This window comes from Camarhynchus parvulus, chromosome 3 (genome assembly GCF_901933205.1).
Source record: "Camarhynchus parvulus chromosome 3, STF_HiC, whole genome shotgun sequence".
In the NCBI taxonomy this organism is placed as follows: domain Eukaryota; kingdom Metazoa; phylum Chordata; class Aves; order Passeriformes; family Thraupidae; genus Camarhynchus; species Camarhynchus parvulus.
The window spans coordinates 1,935,342-1,956,977 of NC_044573.1; the positions used below are offsets into that span (position 1 = coordinate 1,935,342).

A 21,636-nucleotide genomic window follows, 5' to 3' on the forward strand; every position below is an offset into this window, starting at 1 on the left:
GTCTACTGAGACTCTCAGCTCTAGATGTTTACTAGACCCTTTGGAAAAGGATTCAAACTCTAAACAGATCCCATTCAGCCTTAGCTGAGTAAACCCAAGAATAAATTAACATTGCCTATACCCAATAAAGCTCATTCCTGACTAAAGGAGGCTTTTAGCATATAAACTGTAAAGAAGCTGCAAATGGAGGTTTCATTTCCTGTCCTTCTCCATGGGAACTCTGGAAGACAAAAGTTATTACTCAATTACAGTTTTCCCCACTCACCTCTCAAAGGATGAGATTATTACAGGTCTCCAAATCTGGTTTCCTCAGCCTCTTGAAAGATGACTGAAAATGAAAATGCTGCCTCCAAAACATTCCCTAATTTGCAACTCCTCAGATGTAAACCATCACTGCTTCAGATGTTAGGGGTATGATCAGTGTTGACTGAAAACCCACCTATTTCCTTGCAACTCTTTATGCTAGATTCACAGAGAACTTACCCCAACCTCCTTGTCTTCTGGCTTTTTCCAGATCTTTTTTCTTCATCCAGTGCATTTTGCTCTCCAAGGGATCTGGCAGATAGGAGACAGAGATTTTTTCAGCAGTCCCAGAGCAGTTCAGGTGGAACATGAGCCCCAGCCCTCCTGGCACAGTAGGACTAGGTTGACATCAAACTCTACAATCTCTTCTCTCAAGTTAGTTGTTCGCAGTCAACTGGGAAGGGAAATAGTACTTACACTTAGAAGAGGTCAGGACTGGGACCAGCCTGGAGATAAAAGTCAATGTTTATTGACTGGCCTGGCAACCATCTTTTTTTTTATTGATTATCTCCCAAGCACCATTTTTTCCCCCCAATTTGATCAAGAGCTTGTGATCTTACTTTATTTGTTTAGAGAACAAAACCCAAGAATGTGTTTCTGAGCTGAGCAGCAGCAGCAGGCTTGGTTGCTCACCAACTAATTCACACCTGAATTTTATATTACCCCATGGTCCATACAAAATTATTTGCTCATCTGCAGTGGTACCTTTATTTAAATAATAATAAGCAAGTAGCTTACCAAACTGTCCCACAAAGATCTGAAAAGCCACTGAGTCAAGCCAGTGCCAAGGAGCAGCAAAAGTAGAGATACTCCACATGACCTCGAGGATAAAATACCCCTCAGCCTGAGCTTAAGTTGAATGCCTCAAATTAGCCCCAGCTAGGTCTGGCTGGGGTGACAGAAGGCCTCTGTGTGCCCTCAGGTGACAGAAGGCCCTGGAAGTCTTCATGAGCTCTCAAGTGCCTGTCTCCAAGGATGTCTGATATGACAAGTGCATACATAGACAATCTAAAGAGATGAGCATGATCAGAGCAGCTCAGGGAGCAAGCCTAGGGGAGCAAATATCCTGTGATATTATCTGTGGTTTGACAACTTCACAACTTCATAGTTCTCATAAGAGTAACCATTTGCTGCCCATGGTGTGGGTGCCCTTTATATCTCTGCAGTCTTCTTCCAGGGTATGAGTTTAATATGAAAGAATTTTTTCCTTTATTATCATCTCTGTTTCTCTTTTCTGTCATTGATATGGTTTTTCCACTGTGCTTTACCTCATCACTCTACCACCGTGTATAAGGCAAGAAAGACTTTCTGTGGAAATCTGGTTCATGGAGAAGCTTTTGCCCCCTTCCTGTCAGTTCAATCCACTTTTACACTGTGCCTCTTCTAACACATCCCCAACTCACAAACACACCTTTCTGTTCTTGGCCATTGCACCCTCGGAACCGATTTTCTCCGGGTGGCCTCAAACCTGTAAAAGCCACCCCTGGAGCTGCTCGATGGCCTGGGGCCATGGATGAGGTGTTGTGTCTGGGCAGCGTGCGAGCGGGGCACCCCGAGCACCGCTGGGGCGGCCAGCGCTCCGAACCGCCTTCCCCCAACACAGTGAGCGGGCACAGGAAAGGAGAAGGAAGGGCAGGCCGCCTCCCCCCGCTCCTCCCTTGCCGTCTCTCAGAAGCCAGGTGGCGGCGAAGAGCGCGGGCGGAGAGGGGAGCGCTGCCGGCGGGAACGGCAGGTGAGGAGCGCGGGGCGCCCGTGGGGAGCGCGGGGCGATGCCGGAGTGAGCCCGGCCCGGGGCACGGGAGGGCGGCTCCCGCTGCCCGCGGCCCCTGCGGCGGGCGGCAGTGCCCCAGAGCCCGGGATTGTTGCTTTGCAGCCCTTCCGCGGGGCCGCCCGGCACTTCCTCAAAGTGCAAGCGGCGCTGCCGTGGGTGCTGCGGGCAGGGCCCTCCTGGCACCTCCGAGCTGCGCCAGGCACCGCCAGCCCGAGAGAGACTTCGGGACCCCTCTTGACCTTAACCCCGCGTCCGTAGCACCTGGCTCCAGCACGGTTCACATCTTTCTCCATTGAAGTTTGGGGCTGTGAGGGCTAAAATCTGCGGAGAGCTCGATCTGTAGAGCCACTGCTGCTTTTCGATAGCTGCGCTGGCCGCAGTGCGCCGCAGAAATCCCGAGTGGAGGCGGCAGTAGCCTGAGGACACGTTTCTGGCCTGTTTGATCCACCCGTGCCAGACCTTGCAAGCTCCCACGTGGAGCCCGGGAGCCGGGGCACGTTCCCGAGCAGATCCAGGCTTGACCTGAAGGCTGTAAGATGTGGAGCCCTGACGGTTTGGGTTTGGTTGGGGTTTAATACTGAGGGGTTCGTTGTCCTCGTCGCTTTGCTTGCCCCGTTTTCGAGACCAGGCTTTGTTTGTGCTACGTACTCTGGTAGATTTACAAGTGTTTGTGTTGCCTTATCTTCAAACTGAAACCTCCTGGTTGGAAGAGGAAGTGGGGAGGTAAAGAGCGGCTTTAGGGAATGATGGAGTGCCAGGATTAGTGCACTGAGGCCATGCTTTTCCAAGCTGGTGAAAGAAAGGGTTTCACCCACCCCTTGGGCTGCTCATTTTCACCCGTGTCAGCACAGGCATTTGTGTGCACAATTAGATTGGGAAGTGAAACCTAATTTATAGACGCCCAAAAAATCCAGATCAGTTCCTAAATGTTTTCGCCAGCCCAAGAGGGCAGATGAGACTGCTGCTCTTCTGAAACAATACTGGTTTATAGTGGAACGAGGGTGGGCAAAAGTAGAGTTCATCTGCCAGACTGCACCCCTGTGCTCCTGAAATAAAATCCCATAGTTCTCATCCTTTGGCCATGGATTACTTTTGAAGTTGTTTATTGATGCTTAGGAGCATGACCAGGGGCATTTTGACTTTTCTATAGTCAGGACTTTTGTTTTGCTCTCAATGCATTGTGAGGACAGATGTGCACCTTGTACTGCACTTGTGCTGAAAGCCTCCCCTGCCTGGGAGACCAGCTCGGGAGCTGGATCTTGGGTGCTTTAGGAGGGCCACAGCCCTTCCCCTCCACAGGTACCCCCTGGTCTAGTGCATAGCTAAGCTCATAAATCCATGTGGCACACAGCAGCACAAATTCAAAATCCTTTATCCCAGAGGCAGGAAAGGCAGTGTTCCCAGTGTCCAATACAATGCCTTTCTTTACCAAGGCAAGCCAAGCAAACTTCTTGGATAAGTACCAACCCTTGTTGGTTTAGTAACTGTTTAGTGCAAAGGTGTAGGCTGGCACATGTAAGAACCCAGTCAACAACAGGGCCTGCTCCAGAGTGTGACTTGGCCTCTCGGAGTCACAGAGTTATGAAGCTGCAGCTTTCTCACTTCGGGCTCTCTATGGGTGTCTGTAATTTTGGAACTTCAGGGTGGACTCCCAGCCCCATCCCAGTGAAACTCGCTGGTAAGGTGATTTCCCTCTAAAATGATGGCTTTGAGCTGGTCAGATTATCCATTTATAATGTCATTTGTTTAAGGGGAAATCCATCTTATCTTTAACACATACACTTTCACTGCCTTTATGTTTGGAATCACTTTCCTTGTTAGTTGATTTTGTCATTACCACCTCATCTCTGTTATCCCTTTGATTATAAATTTTATATCAGTGGCATTGAAATGAGGTTTTAAATCACTATGTACTCATTTTTAAGAAGACCTACAACAGTCTGTAACGTTGTTACATCCCTTCTGGCTTAGATATTTTCTATGTTGAAAGCAGTCTGTGTAGGGCCCCTTCAGCAAGAGTCTGTGAGCTGGGTTCTTGTGCCTTGTTCAAAGTTTGCAATAAATGGAACTCATCCATTTTAGTGCCTATGCCTCAACTGCAAAGGCCTTTTTCAGGACAGAGAGCTGTCTCACGGGTTAAATATCACAAATCCTGCCTGCAGCATCAGTTACCTTATACCTACAAGCTCTTCCTTCAGCAGAACCCAGCTGATGATAACCAAAGCTTCTACTTGGAGCATCTCCTCTAGTTTGGCTTGGCATGATTACTGTTCACCTGTCCTGGCAGGAGCCTGGTGGGATCTCAGACAACTCACCCTGCTGAGAAGGACACGTGCCTACATCCCTGTGCAAGTCAGCAGGAACTGCAGATCTGTGTCTGGATAATGCTGGCAGAGAGCCACTAAAGTCGTCTCCCCTTGTATGTACCCAAATAGGTAAAACTACTCTCTGGATTTGGTCCCATGGGAGCAAGCTGGCAGAACTGCAAGTGTAAACTTGGATTTGCAGTAAAAATTAGAGCCCTAAGTGTACAAGTCAACAAAATGCCTTTGTTCACTGAACAGTTTGCCAAAGCAGATCCCACACTGTAGGCTTTACAGTGTCCAGGCTGGTAGATTAGCACTGGGTGGTGGGAAAACCCAGCTAAAACTGAGCTATATCTACCCAAACGGAGGCATCTGGGTTGGGGGCGTGGCAAAATCAGAATAAAACCAAAAAATCCCACATTCCTGTCTTGCAAGAGCAATTGCAGGAGCAGAGTCTAGTTCAGAGGTAACAAGATAACACTTCTGAAGTTTCATCCAAGGCCGCTGTGAATTCCTGGCAGCATGGAATGATGTTGAGACTGTGGAGAAATGCATTTGTTTCAGAGTGGAGGAAAAACATCCTGTTTGGTTGGTTGGTTTGCTTTTGCAGAGCTTACCCAGACCTCTCCCAAGATGGTTTCCTCAACTGAATATGGGTCACACACCTGGGACCTCTTGCTGACAGTTGATCATCAACATGAAGGTGTAGAAAAGGAAATTCCATTACAGGTCACAGGGGACCTTCATGTTGGAGGACTGATGCTGAAATTAGTAGAAAAAATCAGTGAGTAAAGACCTGTTTTATTTACAGTGTTACTAAATAATATGTGTATCTTTCCCTCTGTGAAGAAAGGCTTCTGTGTGTTTTGAAATGGTACTGCCTCACTTCTATGTCACAGCACAGTGTGTGGAGCTTTTTGTGGTCAGAAAACCAGAAACCCCTCCCTGTGTTCCGCCCTCTGTGTTACCATAGTACCAACAAAACTTTGGGGCTGCCTTTCAGTTAGACAAAAACAATTAAACCAGGCTAACAACTCAAGTCCCTTTCCAGCAGGATGGTACAGGTGTGTGGTGTGGGGGAGAGGCAGGTGATGCCCTGTTTATCCACCCATGCCTGTCAGACAGGATCAGTTGGTAAAAGGCACTTCAGAAGTTCCTGTCTCCTGTGCTGTTGTGGAGTTCTAACCTAAGTCTGAGCCATGTTATCCATTGCATAGACACAGTAGGGAAGAGCTGGGAAAAGCCAAGAGTAGCCAAGTCAAAGTTAGGAAGTGAAAAGTAAAATCCCCTGTGTGCAGGGGAGCACAGGAAGAGAATCTGAGATCAGTTCTGTCACCCCCTCTGCACACTTAGACACATGGTTCAGCCGGAAACTGATGGTAGCCACAGTTCCCACTGAGTCAGAAGAATATTTTTTCACAGTATTTTTTTAAATACTCAACTGGTGTGAAAAGCTTTCTGTATTAATATTTAAAGCAAATGTGTAACTGACTTGTGTCAGCAGCTCTCTTGAGACCCAGCTCTTACCAGGGGACTCCGAGATAGGACAGGGCTCTGCTGTGTTATGGACATGCTGAGGAATAGCCTCTGCCTCATGGAGCTGATGAGGAACAAGGATTGGTGCAGAGACTGAAACAGCTTGGCCCAGATCACACAGAAGCTTTACCTGCTACTACATATTGACATCTGGGAAGTTATCTAATCTTGGAATTCCCATGGAATTAAGAGCAGCAATACTTTTCTCTCTTTCCTTGTGCATGTGCTGCTACTCAGCTGTGTGTCACCAAGACTTCCATGGACTTGAAGCTGGTTCTTAATGCTGACATGAGCTGCTCAGTGCTGCTGCCAGGAGGCTGTGGAAGAGCTTGCGCCAATCTGGGTGACAGGAGATTTTGTAGGAGGATTTTCAGCTTGCACTGACAAGTTCTGAACTGGAACCCTGTGTTGTTAGTCCTTATCCCCGCACAATCCCAGCAGCATTGCACCATATGTAGCACCAGATTCAGGAGCTGTTCTTTCCCCATGGATATCCACAGACTAAGGCAGTGCCACAGTCGGCACCTAGGTTAGCTCTTCAGGGAAAACAAAGTTGGTTCCCAGTGACTGCCACAAGAATTCAGCAAACAGGGTCTAGGCTGGGACCTGTAGCTGCTGCTTTAATCTAAAATGTTTGTGTTTGCAGAGACGTGTTTGCAAACCAAGTGTTTGGTATGTTTGCTCCATAGTTTGTTGGTAACCATTTTGTATTTTTCTAGAAATAGCACAAGATTGGTCAGACTATGCTTTTTGGTGGGAACAAAAAAAATGTTGGCTTCTGAAAACCCACTGGACGCTGGATAAATGCGGGGTGCAAGCAGATGCTAAGCTGATCTTTACTACTCAGCACAAAATGCTGCGGCTTCGCTTGCCAAACATGAAGACTGTGAGACTGAAAGTCAGCTTCTCTTCCATGGTGTTCAGAGCTGTCAGTGACATCTGCAAAATGCTCAGTAAGTAAAGATAAATCTCCGCTGGCAACTAAGCTGGAGCATTTATTGGTGACTTTGTTTTGATGTGAAATCCTTCCTCACAAAACTGTTTCTCTCAAAGAGAAATTTGAGACAGGTTTTTGTGCTTTCAGTATGCAGTGCATGTCAGTGGTTTTTTGTGATAAGTGATGCAAGCACTGTCAGCAATGTGTCCCATGAGCTGCAGGAGTACTGGATAGTCAAGGCTGGCAGTTTTCTAGGAATCTTTGTCCTCCTGGAGCAGGACTTGGTCCTGATTATTCTGTGCCAGTGACTAGGAGCATGAGATTATCAGTGTCCTACACCAGCCTTCACCACAGGCAATTTTACTGGTGCCAACTGATTTATCACCTATTTTCACTAACATTAATAATATCCAACTCTGCCTATATGTGTTCACTTCAGATGTAGCATGTTTTAAGTGTTCAAGACTTCTGTATGCCCAGATCTGTTCAGGTCAGGGCCCATCTAAGAACCCCAGCCCAGCCCAGCCCATAAATGTCTCACAGCACTGAGTCCCCCACTCTTCCCAAAAATGGAGCATTTCCAAGTAGAGGGTTTGGAGCATGCCAGAGGTGTGCCTGTGACAAAAGGGAATCAGTTGAGTCTGCAAGCAGTCTTCAAAATCCCTTTGGTTTAGGGTAAAAATAGGGATTAAATTCCTCATCTTAATTTAGATCTTCAAAGCTTAGTCCATTAACACACTCATCTTCAGAAGGGATTTACTGCCTCATATTGATCCACTTTCAATTTCATCTCCTAGCAGTAGATGGTGAAAGGTGCAATGTGTTTATTATACCTAACAACTCTGATATAATGATGCCATAATTGTCCAACTGGCATTTGGACAAATTAAATATTTCTACATTTTCCCTCCAGGTTGAGTCAGTACAGAAACACTGTAACTTTGAATGAGTGAATACTGTCAAAAATGTCTTTGTTTACCCCAGGGTAAAAGTGTTTTTCAGAAATGAAGTGCCAGGTTTGTGACTGGAAATACCTGTCTGGATTAGTAGTGCATTAGAGAGCAGTGAGAACCAAGACAGAATCTTATATGAGAAATGCATTGAATAATAAAAGGCATGAACCTCAATTACAATGGTTCTTGCTTATTCATAATTTAGATATTTCACAGAGGTTATTATGCTCATGGGTGACTGCAGAGCTGTTAGGGAGAAAGAGCTTTTTCCTGGCATTCTAAAATGCAGTTACACTTCCTACAAAAGGAGATTTAAATCCTGTCCAAACTCATTCTTACAGCCCAAAGTCTTTGGCCTTGTTATAGAATTAGTGGATTTTCCACAGCTTCTACTTTCAACCTGCTAAAAATAAAGTCCAGATTGCAACATGAAGCTTCCTGAAATGCTGTTACCAACCATGGGTGCTCTTTTGGATGTAATCATGTTGCTTCACTTCCCAAACTGCCTTTGTAGATATCAGGCGGCCAGAAGAACTCTCTTTGTTGAAGCAATCAGAAGGCACACTCAAAAAGAAAAAGAAAAAAGACAAGAACAGCAAAGAACCAGCTACAGAAGATATCTTAAACCTGTGCAACTCTCCAGTGGGTTCTGGATTACCAGGTAATGAAAAATCAATATGATTTTATTGTTCTGACTGGAAGTCAAAAGGAGGAAGAAATCCTTTGTTACACAAAGGAGGCCAGTTTCATGTAGGATGGTCTTGGAGACACAGTGGGCCTGAAATCAGTGGCTTCAGGAAATCTCCACTATGTCAGTATTTCCCTGTTGTCCCTAGAAATGTGTTCGTTTCCACTGATATGAGAAAGGCCTCACTAGAAAACAGGTGTTGGCTCTGCACACAGGATGTGCTGCTGCCCTTTGAAAAAGGGGGACAACGCTTAAAATATTCACGAAATTTGGCAACCTGCAAGGAAAATGAGGAATAAAGGCTTGAAAACTTGTTTCCTGTGTCCAACACAACTGAGATCTCACAGAGCAACAAAGAGCATTTCTGTCCCTGAGGTCACTCACCTGTGAAAGGACAAGGCCAGCTGGAAACAGCAGGAAGGAGACTGTCTTGAAAGAAAAGGGTTTTTATGACGGGAAGTAGTGGACAGGACCATTTTTCAGGGGAGTAACATGATGCTCTTAACTTGCAGCCAATCCAGGTTTATACAGTAAGACCATGACACCCATTTATGATCCTGTCAGTGGCTCACCAGCTTCTTCCACCATGACTTGGTTCAGTGATGGTTCCACAGCTGAGCAGAGCTGCAGCATCCTGGCCCTCAGCCATCCCACGTGTTCCCCAGAGATGCTGGCAGAGATGTACCAGCCACGGACTTTGGCTGACAAAGCCAAGCTCAATGCAGGGTAAGGTGCCTCTCTGAGACCCTTTGGGTTTAAAATGAGGAATGATATAATTGTGCAGGCTCTGAGCTAAAGTCTGTTGTTAGATGAGGGCAAATTCAGTTGAGCACAGTGGGCACAGCTAAAGGACAGTTTGGATGGCAAACTCCAAAGGCTTTAAGTAGACAGTAGAAAGAGACATGTGGATAAGTTCAATAATTTTGCATTAAAAACAGGTGACTGAGTTCTGCACAAGTAAACACTGCTTATTGTATATACACAGAAAATGGACATTGGAAGTCTATATGAATGCTCCACCTTCTTGAGTTACATGAATTTCCCCTAGAATTAGAGGAATTAGAGCTGTTTGTTCCCACTTTTGCTTCACAATTGCACTGGAGCTCTGCAGGTGTGATGGTTTCTCCTGTACAGATGGGTCTGTGGGTTGTTTTCTTCCACAGCTGGCTGGATTCATCTCGATCACTTATGGAACAAGATGTTCAGGAGGAAGATCAACTTCTTCTACGCTTTAAATATTACACTTTCTTTGATTTGAATCCAAAAGTAAGATCCTTGTTTTTATTGCTATTCAGTGTTTGCCTGCTTTCATGTCAAGGAGCTATACAGCAATATAGATTATGTATAGCTCTATGTAGAATTTTAGCTAGGATTTGTAACAAGCCCTTCAGAGAGATCAAATTCAGCTTCTCTCCCTCAGCTGCGGCTGCACTTTTACCCTCTGGACACTGAATCGCTGTTCCTCACATGAAATGAGATCTTAAATTTAAATCTGAAGATCATCAGAAACAGTATCCTTATTTCCAGAATGGCTGCTTTACTTTCTGCATCTCTTTTAACAGGAAAAATTAAGGGGAAGACTAGACTAGCAGTACCCTAAATGATGTAAGGAGTCCTGTTCTTGAAATTTGGCTTTAAAATGACATTAATATTGCACTGTCCTCTTTGAATTTCACAGCTTTTCTGGGCTGAAGTCCTCAGAAGAAATCAGGTCACTTTCCAGTTTATTTGGCATGTTTTTGGGTGAAATGGCACCCCCACTAAAATCCAAGTACCTGTCTCAACTTCAGCAGCCCAAACATTTCCCTTCTCTGTCCCAGCCAGTCCTGGAGCCATAGGATGAAATGACCCAAAAGAGCTTCAGGCAACCAAATATTTCACCTCTGCTGGGAGAGGTCACACTCCAAGGTTTACCCTCCCATCACCTACATTTCAGCAGCTCTGGGGCTTGAACATTTCTGTGAGTCACTTCAGCTTATTCACCAAGTAGATAATAAGGAATAATCACTATCCAAAAACCAGACAGTGAATTAAAGCAGATCTGGCAAATCTCAAGCCAGTGCAAAGACAGACAGAACCAGAAGTGAAAAAGTCAAGAGCAGAAGAAAGGAAGTGAGGAACAAGAGAGTTCTGCAGGTCACATTTGAGTCAGCTGTGTCACGTGAGTGTGGTTTCACATCTTGGTTACACCAGTCCAAGGCTTCCTTCAAAAGGGGATGTTGGGCCTCACCTTCTGCCTCAGCCAGGGGCTCCTGGTTGGTTTAATGTGGGCTCAGCCAGCCGTGGGACCAGGCACACAATGACACGAGCTGGTACAAGGCAAGGAGGGAGCAGAGGAGGGAGGAGGAAGGAAAGAAGCACAAAGCACTGTGGCTGAGGCAGCGTGGATCAGCTGCAGCTGGCCCCGAGGCTGTGCCTGAGCCCCTGTTTGCTGTTCCCTGCAGTACGACGCCGTGCGCATCAACCAGATCTACGAGCAGGCGCGCTGGGCCATCCTGCTGGAGGAGATCGACTGCACCGAGGAGGAGATGCTCATCTTTGCAGCACTGCAGGCACGTACCCGAGCCCAGGGGCAAAACCTGCTCCCCCAACAGGCAGGCACAGGTTAGGACAAGGCTAGGACACAGCCCAGGAGCTCTGCTTGGACTGGGGGTCTGCTGTTGGGGTGAGAAACACTCAGCAGCATCCATCAGCTAAAGCAACTGAATTCAGTGGCAGCACTAACACCATTAGTCACACAATTATGGAAACGTTTACTAACATTATCTGCACCCAGAATGTAACTTTCATATCAGTATTAGTATGAAGTGTGTCTTCCCATACCAGCTACCATCCCTTCATCTCTTCTTCCTGAAAATTCCTGTAATACACCATGTGTACGCCATGTGGACATTTCCCAACAGACAGGAAAAGAGCCACAGCACAGTGTGAAGATAGGGACACTATGGAGTACTTGGGAATTTAACATGACTGAGCATGGCTTAGTCTCTGACCATAGGTAAAAAGCACAAACCTGCTTTAATAATCAATTAAATGTAAACAGAGCTGCCAAGAATTCACAGCCTGTCACTGCAGAGCACCAGAGCACCTTGCTTCCAAGTTTCCACCTTGTATGGATGGCAGGAGTAGGGATCCAACTGTAGCAGCCTCCCAGAACAGGGGCAATTATTCAGCAAAGGAATACAAACACTGATCATTAAAACAGGAAACCATTATCAGCCACTGCACAGGAGTCACAGTGCACATGGCTGTTTCCTTGGGAAAACCCCCTGATTCCTGCACAACTTCACACAGTTCTCCAAGGCCCAGGAGACCAAATGATCTGTTTTCAACACTGTGATTGTGTGTTGCTAATTGGTGCATTGACTATTGGATGCTGATGTTTTATTTTAGTACCATGTAAGCAAGTTATCATTATCATCAGAGACACAAGATTCCACCTGTGAGTCGGAAGTGGATGAAGTAGAAGCCGCCCTTTCCAATCTGGAAGTGACACTGGAAGGTGGAAATAAAAGCAACATTTTGGTATGTCCTTTGGGATCCCAGAATTCCTGTTGCTGTGCCAAATCTGTTGACTCTCATGGGCCTTCCTGGTTCTTGATTAAATAGTGCATTGTACTAAAATTATTCCTAATTATTCCTGATTAGGAGGACATCACAGACATCCCGAAACTTGCTGATAATCTCAAGCTAGTTAGGTGAGTTGTTAAAATTAAAAATAAAACATACAAAACCAAAAGCTTAACCTTACAAGAGATATTTTGAGTTTTTCATTCTAATCTAACAGTACATGTGGCAGTTATAAAATGACAAATCCCCCAGATAGGTCTAACCAGCCTAATAATATTCTCTTCCAGTCTTTCTCTTCCTGCTTCTGACAGTGTTGCTTGGCAAATCTCTCCCACTCCTGGGATGCTGGGTAGCTGTATTTGTACTTATTAAAGACCCTGCTGTCCATATTTCCTAGTGCTCATCAGTCATCATCTCTAAACAAAAGAGCCTAAGTTTTATTTTCAATCATATTTACTTTTTTTTTTTTTGCCAGTAAGAAACCAGAAGAAACTTGCAGTTCTCCCTGAGAAGAATTTCTGAAAGTAACCCCAGGAAATGTATTTTTTAAACAAAAGGATCATCCAAATTACCCCTTTCTTACTGAACATGGAGTCTGTTTTTTCTAATATCAAAATGAGTTTCTGTGATCCCATTGTAGTCTCTTGTTTTATGGGTGATTTAATGGCTGTAGAGACCTCAAGTCTGTAATGCCTTTTATCACAAAACAGTCTTGGTGTTTTAGAGAGATAAAGTGTTGTGTTGTACAAGTATTTATCAGATTCATCCGTTGACAGATGGTATTTTTAATCTAGGAACTGAAAACTGCACCTGAAAAATTTTAACTGTGGTTAACTGCTAACAATTGTTAATTATTAATTTCCAATTTGGAATTTTATTTGACATTCTTATTGTGAAGGTGGCTTAAGGTGAAAGGGAATTAAGGCTTTTAACAATGGGCTGTTTATTTTTCCCCAGCAGTAGAACAGTTTGCTTTTATAAGCATTCAGCAGTTATTTATCATCATGAAAAAGTTCCTACATAAATTATAAAGCCTAAGGCATTGTAGAATCCAGGTAGGGTGTAAAACTTTTCTTTAAACAGCAACACTTTGTGGCTGTAATTATTTGATTAATTGTAAACCTGAATGCAAAGCTGTGCATGTCCCACTGCTTACTGTTCCTATGGTGAACTTTTATTCCTATTTATTCACAGTATGCACCACAGTAAATGCTACTTTCACATGGGGACAGTATTGTGGAGAGTTGCAACATTTTTTCAAAAACAGCAAGAAAAAGCTTTCTAAAATTTTTTCAGCAACTTTTTAAGGGATATAAAAATAACTTTATCTGTCTAAAAAAATTATAGTTTCTTATTTTTGAAGAATGTTGCTGTACTGGAAAACTAGAAAGGATTCTAAATTTGGATTTTTAGAGAGGGTCTGGGGATATATAATAAGAGTATATATACTACCTCACTGTTTTCCAGCTAGTTCTATACTTTTTGTACCAACCTCTTAGATTTAAAGGGAAACACTGGATTTTTTTTCCTTTTTTCTACTTTTTCACTTCATTGATGACCTTTGTCACTAACCATGAAGTATTTCTCCACTCAAATTTTCTCTACTCAAATGCTAATACCTCTGGTTTTCTCTCCTGGAGGGCTACAAAGCTTCTGTAAACTTAGTGAAGAAATAGAATTTTGTTGTGTTAGATATGATTCAGATTAAACCAGAAAAGCTGATCCCTGCTTCCTTACAATGAATACGAGTTGGTTTTATGGGTGCAGATATTCAAGATAAGGCACTATGAAAAACTGATGCAAATTCATGTTAATAAATCAGGGGTTACATTTGTGCTACTGAGTTCATGGGAAAGATTAGTCTGTTAGAAGGGAATTGCTTTGATTAGTAATGGAGGAAATAAATGAGAAACAATCATAGATGGGATTCAGCTAAAATCTGGAGTAAAAACCATGTCCATACCTGGGATAAGCTGGACTGGATCCAGGCATTTCCCACCCCCTCAGGAGTGTCATACCCAACCAAAGCCATGGGTATGGCCTTGAATTCCAGAGGCTCTGCAATATTTGTGAGGGACTTTACAATTTGTATGTACTGAAATAAACACACAAGATTTCTTTTTTTTTTCTGGTAGGCCCAAGAAACTGGCACTCAAAGCTATCAAGACATATTGGTTTGTCTTCAGAGACACTTCAATATCTTATTTTAAAAACAAGGAATCTGCACAGGGGGAACCTATTGAGAAACTAAACCTGAAAGGTAGGAATTCTCCTTTCTTTGATTTTTCTTTTGCATCTGTGAACAAATCCCTGCTAGAGTCAGGAAGGCAAGCACAGCAGCATTTAGTCTGGGAGCCTTTTCAACTCCTGAGACTCCTAAGCAGGCAGATTGCACCTGCAGAAGAGGCTTAAACAGAAAGGATTCAATAGTTTAACCCAAGCTGGGATTATCAGAGCCTGATTTGTAAAATCCCCTGCACTGCTGAATTCTTCAAGCTGAGTCAGGTAGGGAATGTGGCTTGTGGGATGCTTTATTTCCAAATACTTTCACTCTACATTAAAGGGAGTGTCCCCTATGTCCCTGGCAAACACACAGTGGCAGCAGAGGATTAGGGATGGTGCCATGGGCAGGAATGCCAGAGGCTGTCCCTGCATTCTGCTGTGCAGGGACAGCTCCAGGGCCTTCCCTGGGCCTTGTTTGTGTGTGCATGGGGATTCCCATGGCTGCAGGCAGCTGCTGGAGGAGGAGCCCTGGCTGTGCACACAGACACAGCACCCTGTGTAGCCTCCATCTACCTCTGCTCCTGCAGGGACACCCTTTGTTCAGCATCAGGGAACCAGTGCTGCCCAGCAGCCATCCCAGAAGAAACCTTTGAAATACAAGATTGACCCCTGTGAGCAAATGGCTCTGCATCCCAATGTGCATATCCTCGGTAGGTCAGAGAATGCCTGGAAAAACAGCCAGGGTGGCTGGAACCTCACCAAGCAGCCTCTCCCAGCAGTTCCTCTCCATTTCAAGTGCTGAGCATTTCCTAAGACCAGGCTGAGGTTTTGGGAGCACTCCCATCCTTTCACTTCCAGTGGGCTCACGTGCTCCCTGAGCTCAGAGCAGTCATCACCCTGGCAAGCCAGACCAGGCAGGGAGCTGGAACAAAACCCTTTCATTAGGGCCTAAGCTTTAAAGTCTTGGCCCTTAGTCTCAAAGAAAAGCAACCACAAAACACTGTTTCTTAGTGTTAAAGCAGTAATTAAAGTTACTGATATAGTAATGAAATAAATTCATTGCCTTCTGATTCCCTGTGATCTAGGATGTGAAGTTGTACCAGATGTAAATGTTGCAGCAAAGAAGTTTGGAATCAAATTACTAATTCCTGTTGCGGATGGCATGAATGAAGTATATTTAAGATGTGATAATGTGAGTAATAAGACAAGAGAAAATTTGAATTCAATGTTTATGGCAGATTGTCCTGCTCCAGAATTTGTACAGAAAAATGAGGATGCTGCAGAGAGTTTATTGTATAAATCTTTAGAAAATTTTAAAAATGATGTTGTGGCCTAACAAATACATAATTGTTAAATACATAATAAGGACAGTAAGTCATCTTGTGCTTACCATCAGTTGCCAAGTAAAGCTGGTAGGAAAAAAGCCAAACAAACTATCAAAAAATTTAAAAAAAAAAGGAAAAGAAGTTACAGTATTGTGTTCCAATGTTGTCAGAGAATTGAAGTTTGGATTTTGTTTTCTTTTTTCTTAATTAGAACTCTCCCCATTCAGATGAGGAGAGCATGATAAGGATCTTACATTAATTTTCAGTTTATGTATCAGATCAAATTGTGTAAAAAGTGTTCAGTAGGTGAAAACCAGTCATGCAATAAAATTTCCAAGAGAATCTCTCTCAAGGTACTGGATTTCTTAGAAAATTTAAAACCTAGGAGGAGTTGGCACTAGTGGAGTCAGGAAGGAAGAGCAGTAACAAACCTTTGTCTGTGTTTCAGGAGGACCAGTACGCTCGGTGGATGGCTGCTTGTGTTTTGGCCTCCAAGGGCAGGACGATGGCCGACAGCTCCTACCAGCCCGAGGTCCAGAAGATCCTTTCCTTCCTGCAGATGAAGAACTGGACCATGTGTTCCCAGGCTGCCTCTGAGCCAGAGAATGTAGATATGAAACCAGAGTGCTTCGTCTCACCACGTTATACCAAAAAATTCAAGTCAAGCAGGTACCTGAGTGTGGCTGGTGGCTGGGCCATCCCAGGGGGTGTTAGGGATGAGGCTGGATCAAAGCAGCATTTGGAAGCCATGCAGTACAACTCCCTGCAACAGTCCTTTGTCCCTTTTCAACAGGCCTTTTCTTCAAATGAACACAGGGATAGGTGTTTTGGCACCTCCTCTAAGCACCTCTCCTACATCCATACCCTGGCTTAAGTCATCCATGACGTTGCGCTGCTGATAACACTGTTCCTTCCTGAAAGTCTCTTCAGAGTAACAAAGGAAGCATTTCAAGGACTGCAAGCCACTGTTTCCATCTGAATCAACAGAGTCTTCGGGTCCTCTTGCCCTTCAAGCCTTTCCTTGCTCTCCACCTAATTCCTTGTCCTGCTTTTGCTGTGCAAGAGCTCAGCCTGCCCGTCCTGAGGAGGGTCCCCAGAGCAGTGTATGGAGGCAGGGCAGTGCCTCACAAACCCAGACCTGAGACCTTGCTGTCCATTCTGCCCTTTGCACTTGGGATGTGTCCCCAAGTTCCCTCTGTGCTGCATCTGCACAAACAGTGACAACAAAGTGTTGAACACAGCACCAGACCTCATGATTTCTGATTTAGTGAAAGCAAGAGGATTTTTGTTCTCCAGTCAGCTGAAAACTTTCTCTCTTCCTGTGTTTCCCAGCTGACTGCCCGAATTCTGGAAGCCCACCAGAATGTGTCCCAGATGTCCCTGGTGGAGGCCAAGCTGCGTTTTATCCAAGCCTGGCAGTCCCTGCCTGAGTTTGGTTTATCCTATTACGTTGTAAGGTAATTGCACTCTCACTCACGTCAAGCTGCGTAAGGAGTTCATGCTCAGTGATTTGCAGGAATTTCTTTGACATCCTGTTCCAAGAACATTTTCTGGTTTTCCCCCACAGACTTCTTTTAATTTTAGTGATTTCCATACTGCTGTTTTTGCAATAGCAGTAGCACCCAGTATCTCCATTCCTGGAGTAGACTCTGCATTACATCTGCCTTGGTACAGACCTCTGGGGTTCAGCCTGAAGTAACTTCTCGTTAGCATGAAACCCTTACTGTTATAAACTCTCCAAAATGTATAAAATGCATGTCTAATTGGTGTGCTCAGGTTTGCAGGATGTGTCCACTCTGACCCTTGTTCATTGCAATATGACAAAATGCTAATTTCTTTTGTATTTTGTTAAGAAAACAGCAAATTATCCCTTTTTAAGGCTAATCTGGAAGAGCAGGGAGCACAAGAAAGGTCCCATTATGTTCACAGCAGCTTCCTTGGACACCGCAGAGGTCTGACCTGCAGCCTTTTCTCTTGACAAAACACCAAAAAGCTCAAAATTACTGACACAACCATACTTGGAGGCACCTTCCTTGATTTATGTTTAACACCCCTTCCAGGGCTGGCTAGGAATCATCTGGGGTACAAATTGATCTGCACTATTGAACTGTGACTTGCCAAAATCCAGGAGCCTCATGTGAACTGTGAGATCCTGCTGGGCCTTGGATGTCCCAGGTCCCAGACAGTCACTTGAGAGAGCACTGCTTGTTTGGAGCCAGAATTCTCCCTGAATTCTGTGCCCAAAAGTGGTCCCTGATCCTGTTGAATTTACTGCCACAGGTACAGATTTTTTAGCCCATCTGTCACCTTTAATCCTGTTAAAAGCACAAACCAACCCAACACCTAAACTGCATTTTGTAGTGGTGAATTGCTGCAAACTGCTGGGCAGTATCTCAGTGGGGCATTAAGCAAAGCACAGTTGTGTCACAGATTTTCTCCCTGAGGTCCAGCTGCATCTAAAGAGAGAAGGTTCACAAACAGGATCAGAAATACTGAAAGTACTCACAGCAGGCAGATGAGATTTCTTCCAGCTTTCAGCATGAAGGTAGAGGAAGGCTGTTTCTCTTCCTAGCTATTCCCAACTCAAAAAAATTCTGTCCCCCAATGATTTTGATGCTTTTGTATTTATTTTTCATCTCCAGTCAGATGAATGTTGAAATGTTAAAATGCCTCAGTAATTTTGTAATGTGATATACTCCAAAACAGGTATATATCAGTAGTTTTGATTACATAATTTAGGTTAATATAGGTTAATATGACTAGAGGAACATGTTTCAACATTAGAGAAGTGAAGCAATAAAAATTATTGTTGGCATTTTTTCCAGTAAAAATATAATCTAGTTCATGCATTTAGGAAGAACAGTATTTTTTTTAGCAGGAAACAATGAAATGGAAAGACTTTAGCCAGGTCTACCTTCCTATTTTCCATCTTACACCATGGCTCAGCAGTCTACACTTTTGCTTTACAACAAATCCTGTTCTAAAGATGAGTCCAAGCTCTCCTCAATCCCAGGCTGTTGTGACTTTTCCCACATTTTTTGCATTTCTAGGGGAGAGCAGCTGAAATGTTTCTTTAGCCAGAAATCATTGCAAAGCAGATCTGCTCAGAGGCTTTGGGTTCTTTTCAGGTTTAAAGGAAGCAAGAAGGATGATGTGCTTGGGGTGTCCTACAACAGGCTGATACGGATAGATATGGCCACAGGAGATCCTATCACTACGTGGAGGTTCTCCAACATGAAGCAGTGGAATGTGAACTGGGAAATCCGCCAGGTAAACCTGGAACAGCTCTGCCTTCAGCCCTTGCATTTCACACACTCAAGGATGCTTTCAGAAAATATTTTCAAGCCTCACTGAACAGATTTTGAACGTGTTGTGACATGTTAGTCAATAAGCTGTCTGCAGTTTTTCTTAGTGGAGTCTGTAGCCAAAAATCAGAAACTAAAAGATCACCAGTTTTAAAGGTTCCTTCCAAGCTTGTTCTTGACAAGTTGCCCTTGATTTGGATGGGATGAAATAGAGACTCCAAGGTGAATTCCAACATGTTGTGTTTACTGCTCTGTCAGTAAAAATCTCATTTTAATTCTCATGCATTATCCTCTCCATTGTGTTGGTTCAGTCTCTATTACAGGCTGAGGATACAGGAGCCCAGTTTGTCTTTCAAATCCCAAACTGAGATTGCAAGGCCTGCAACTCTGTGTCCATTATTTGGGGCTTCAAAGCTTGAATCCAGCTGTATAAATTCTACATTTCTGGAGTGGAACTGATGTAAATTGAAGCAGCCTGGAAACTGCTCCTGCATATGGAGTTTTGCAGGAACCAGGAGAGATCAGATACACTCCCTCCTGCTCTCCTGCAGTGCTCCCTGCACCTGGAATTCTGGGCCAGGTTGCCGGGTTTACATTAAATCCCTCTCAAAAAAGCAGAATCCACAGTGATCAACTAAGCTCAGCTGCATTTTAGAGCTAATGGTAGCTGGAAACCAAAACCAGGACCCAAAAGGCAGATTAAAGGTCAGCACATAACAGTGGGCAAATTAAACCTTATTCATTAGACAAAGAGTCAGGAGTGTCATTCCTGCTCTTCCCAGTGTTCACTTCATATCCCATTGGGAAAAAGCTTAAAGATTTTGTTGCCTCCTTAATCAAGCAAAAATATTTCACCACAAGAGGGCCCTGCTGTAGCAGCAAATCCAAAACCAAGCAGCCAAACACCCCGAGCATCCAGCAGACCCAGAACTCTTGGTTAGGAGGGGCAGGTAGTGCTTTATCACAGTGTTTGTGATCCAGCTGTGTTCTCACACTTCTCTTTCTTCCCAGCTTATCTGTGTCTGATTTTGCCACATCTGTTGTCCTTAGGTTGCCATCGAGTTTGACCAGAACGTGTCCATTGCTTTCACGTGCCTGAGTGCAGACTGCAAAATCATCCATGAGTATATTGGGGGCTACATCTTCTTGTCAACACGTTCCAAGGACCACAATGAAACGCTGGATGAAGAACTCTTCCACAAATTAACTGGAGGTCAGGAATGAGATGGAGTAAACTCTCTTCCCACTGCCTGCTTCTTCTTATAGCTAAGACTACCAGAGATTAAACAAAAATATCTCTGATTGTTAATTGCTGGCAACTAATTAGTGTACGTGTCAGTCTTGTACTATGACTGGGATGGTTTACAGTTTTTGTTAAATACTGAAGTTAAGGTCACTGGATGAAGCATGGCAACTCCATCATCAGTACTCAAGAAAATTGAATCATCTTTGTTTTCCTTTTGTACAGCCCAGTGTTTTTAAACAAACCGTGTCTAGCCACTGGACTGTTTTTTAATCTAGGATTTTTAATTGCAGCAATCTGTTTAGGTATCCAGAACAAGGAACTTGAGGATATGGTACAGTGAATTTTCTTCTCTGTTACAGCCAGGCAATTTCCATTGTTAAACTGGCAATTGTTAAAGAGCCCAGCATTTATCAGAACTAAGGCTGAATAAATATGTATTTCAAAGCTCCACAGTTTGTCTAACATTTACCCTGAGAACACAAAACATTCCAAAGTCCTGCAGACAAAGCTATTGAAACTCCTGTAGTGGTTACTCAGTTGCTCAAAAATGTAGAACCTATGTCCACCTTCACCCACTGAAGTGGTTTCATGAAAGCCAGAGAAGCCACAGAGCGTTCATCTTGGCAACGCTGGATCCAAGAGGTTCATCTTTTGAGGAACATTGTTACTTACCTGGTTGAAAAATGTGCTTTAGGAACTATCTAAAACTATTAAAAAGGCCTCTGAGTGTGTTTCTATTTCTGTCCCTGTTACTGTTTCACTGTGACATCTCACTGAGCGGAGCTGCCCACGTGAGGCTCTGAAAAGCCTGTAGGAATGATTTCATTTGTGTGCAAATGCCAAGAGTGATGCTCAGAGGGCTGGAGCCCCCCTGCTCTGGAGACAGGCTGGGAGAGATGGGGGTGTTCAGCCTGGAGAGAAGGCACCTCTGAGGGGATCTTAGAGCCCCTGGAAGGGCTGTGAGAGGGCTGGGGAGGGACTTTTGCCAAGGGTACCAGCGACAGGACAAGGGGGAATGGCTTCCACTGACAGAGGGCAGGGCTGGATCGGACACTGGGGAGAAATTCATCCTTGTGAGGGTGGAGAGGCCTTGGCACAGGTTTCCCAGAGGAGCTGTGGATGTTTCTGAGGAAGCAGATCTGCATCCAGCAGCTCTGCCCGCTGGAAGGAGCCACACACATCCACCCAAGTGAATGAAATTTGATACTACTTCGTAAAGCTAGGACAGAGTGAAACCGGGAGAATTCATGAACCTACTGGACAAACCAAAACTGGTTTCAAGTATCTAAGAAATACAATGGACAGGTGATGTCATATGATAACGGGAGGCTGCAGAAATCACTGCATAAATTCATAAACATCACTGAAAACTGAGAGCCCTGATATTCATGCCATGTGCTCTGCTTTTCCCCAGCCCCTGTCAATGAGCTTCAGGGGAATCACTCCCAGTTTGTGCAGTTTAAACTACAGCTT

General features: G+C 44.3%; 1 protein-coding gene across 1 annotated transcript; it reads left to right on the top strand.

The window, feature by feature from the left end:
- Positions 1-1,903: 1,903 nt before the first annotated feature.
- Positions 1,904-20,878, top strand: FERMT1 (fermitin family member 1). The gene is made up of 16 exons (XM_030946188.1): positions 1,904-2,035; positions 4,362-4,493; positions 4,991-5,164; positions 6,636-6,869; positions 8,321-8,467; positions 9,007-9,220; positions 9,658-9,760; positions 10,939-11,046; positions 11,888-12,019; positions 12,143-12,192; positions 14,200-14,324; positions 15,373-15,479; positions 16,061-16,291; positions 16,945-17,069; positions 18,741-18,882; positions 19,968-20,878. The coding sequence occupies exons 3-16, from the start codon at positions 5,014-5,016 to the stop codon at positions 20,139-20,141; spliced, it is 2,043 nt and encodes a 680-aa protein (XP_030802048.1). The 5' UTR covers positions 1,904-2,035; positions 4,362-4,493; positions 4,991-5,013; the 3' UTR covers positions 20,142-20,878.
- Positions 20,879-21,636: the final 758 nt, after the last annotated feature.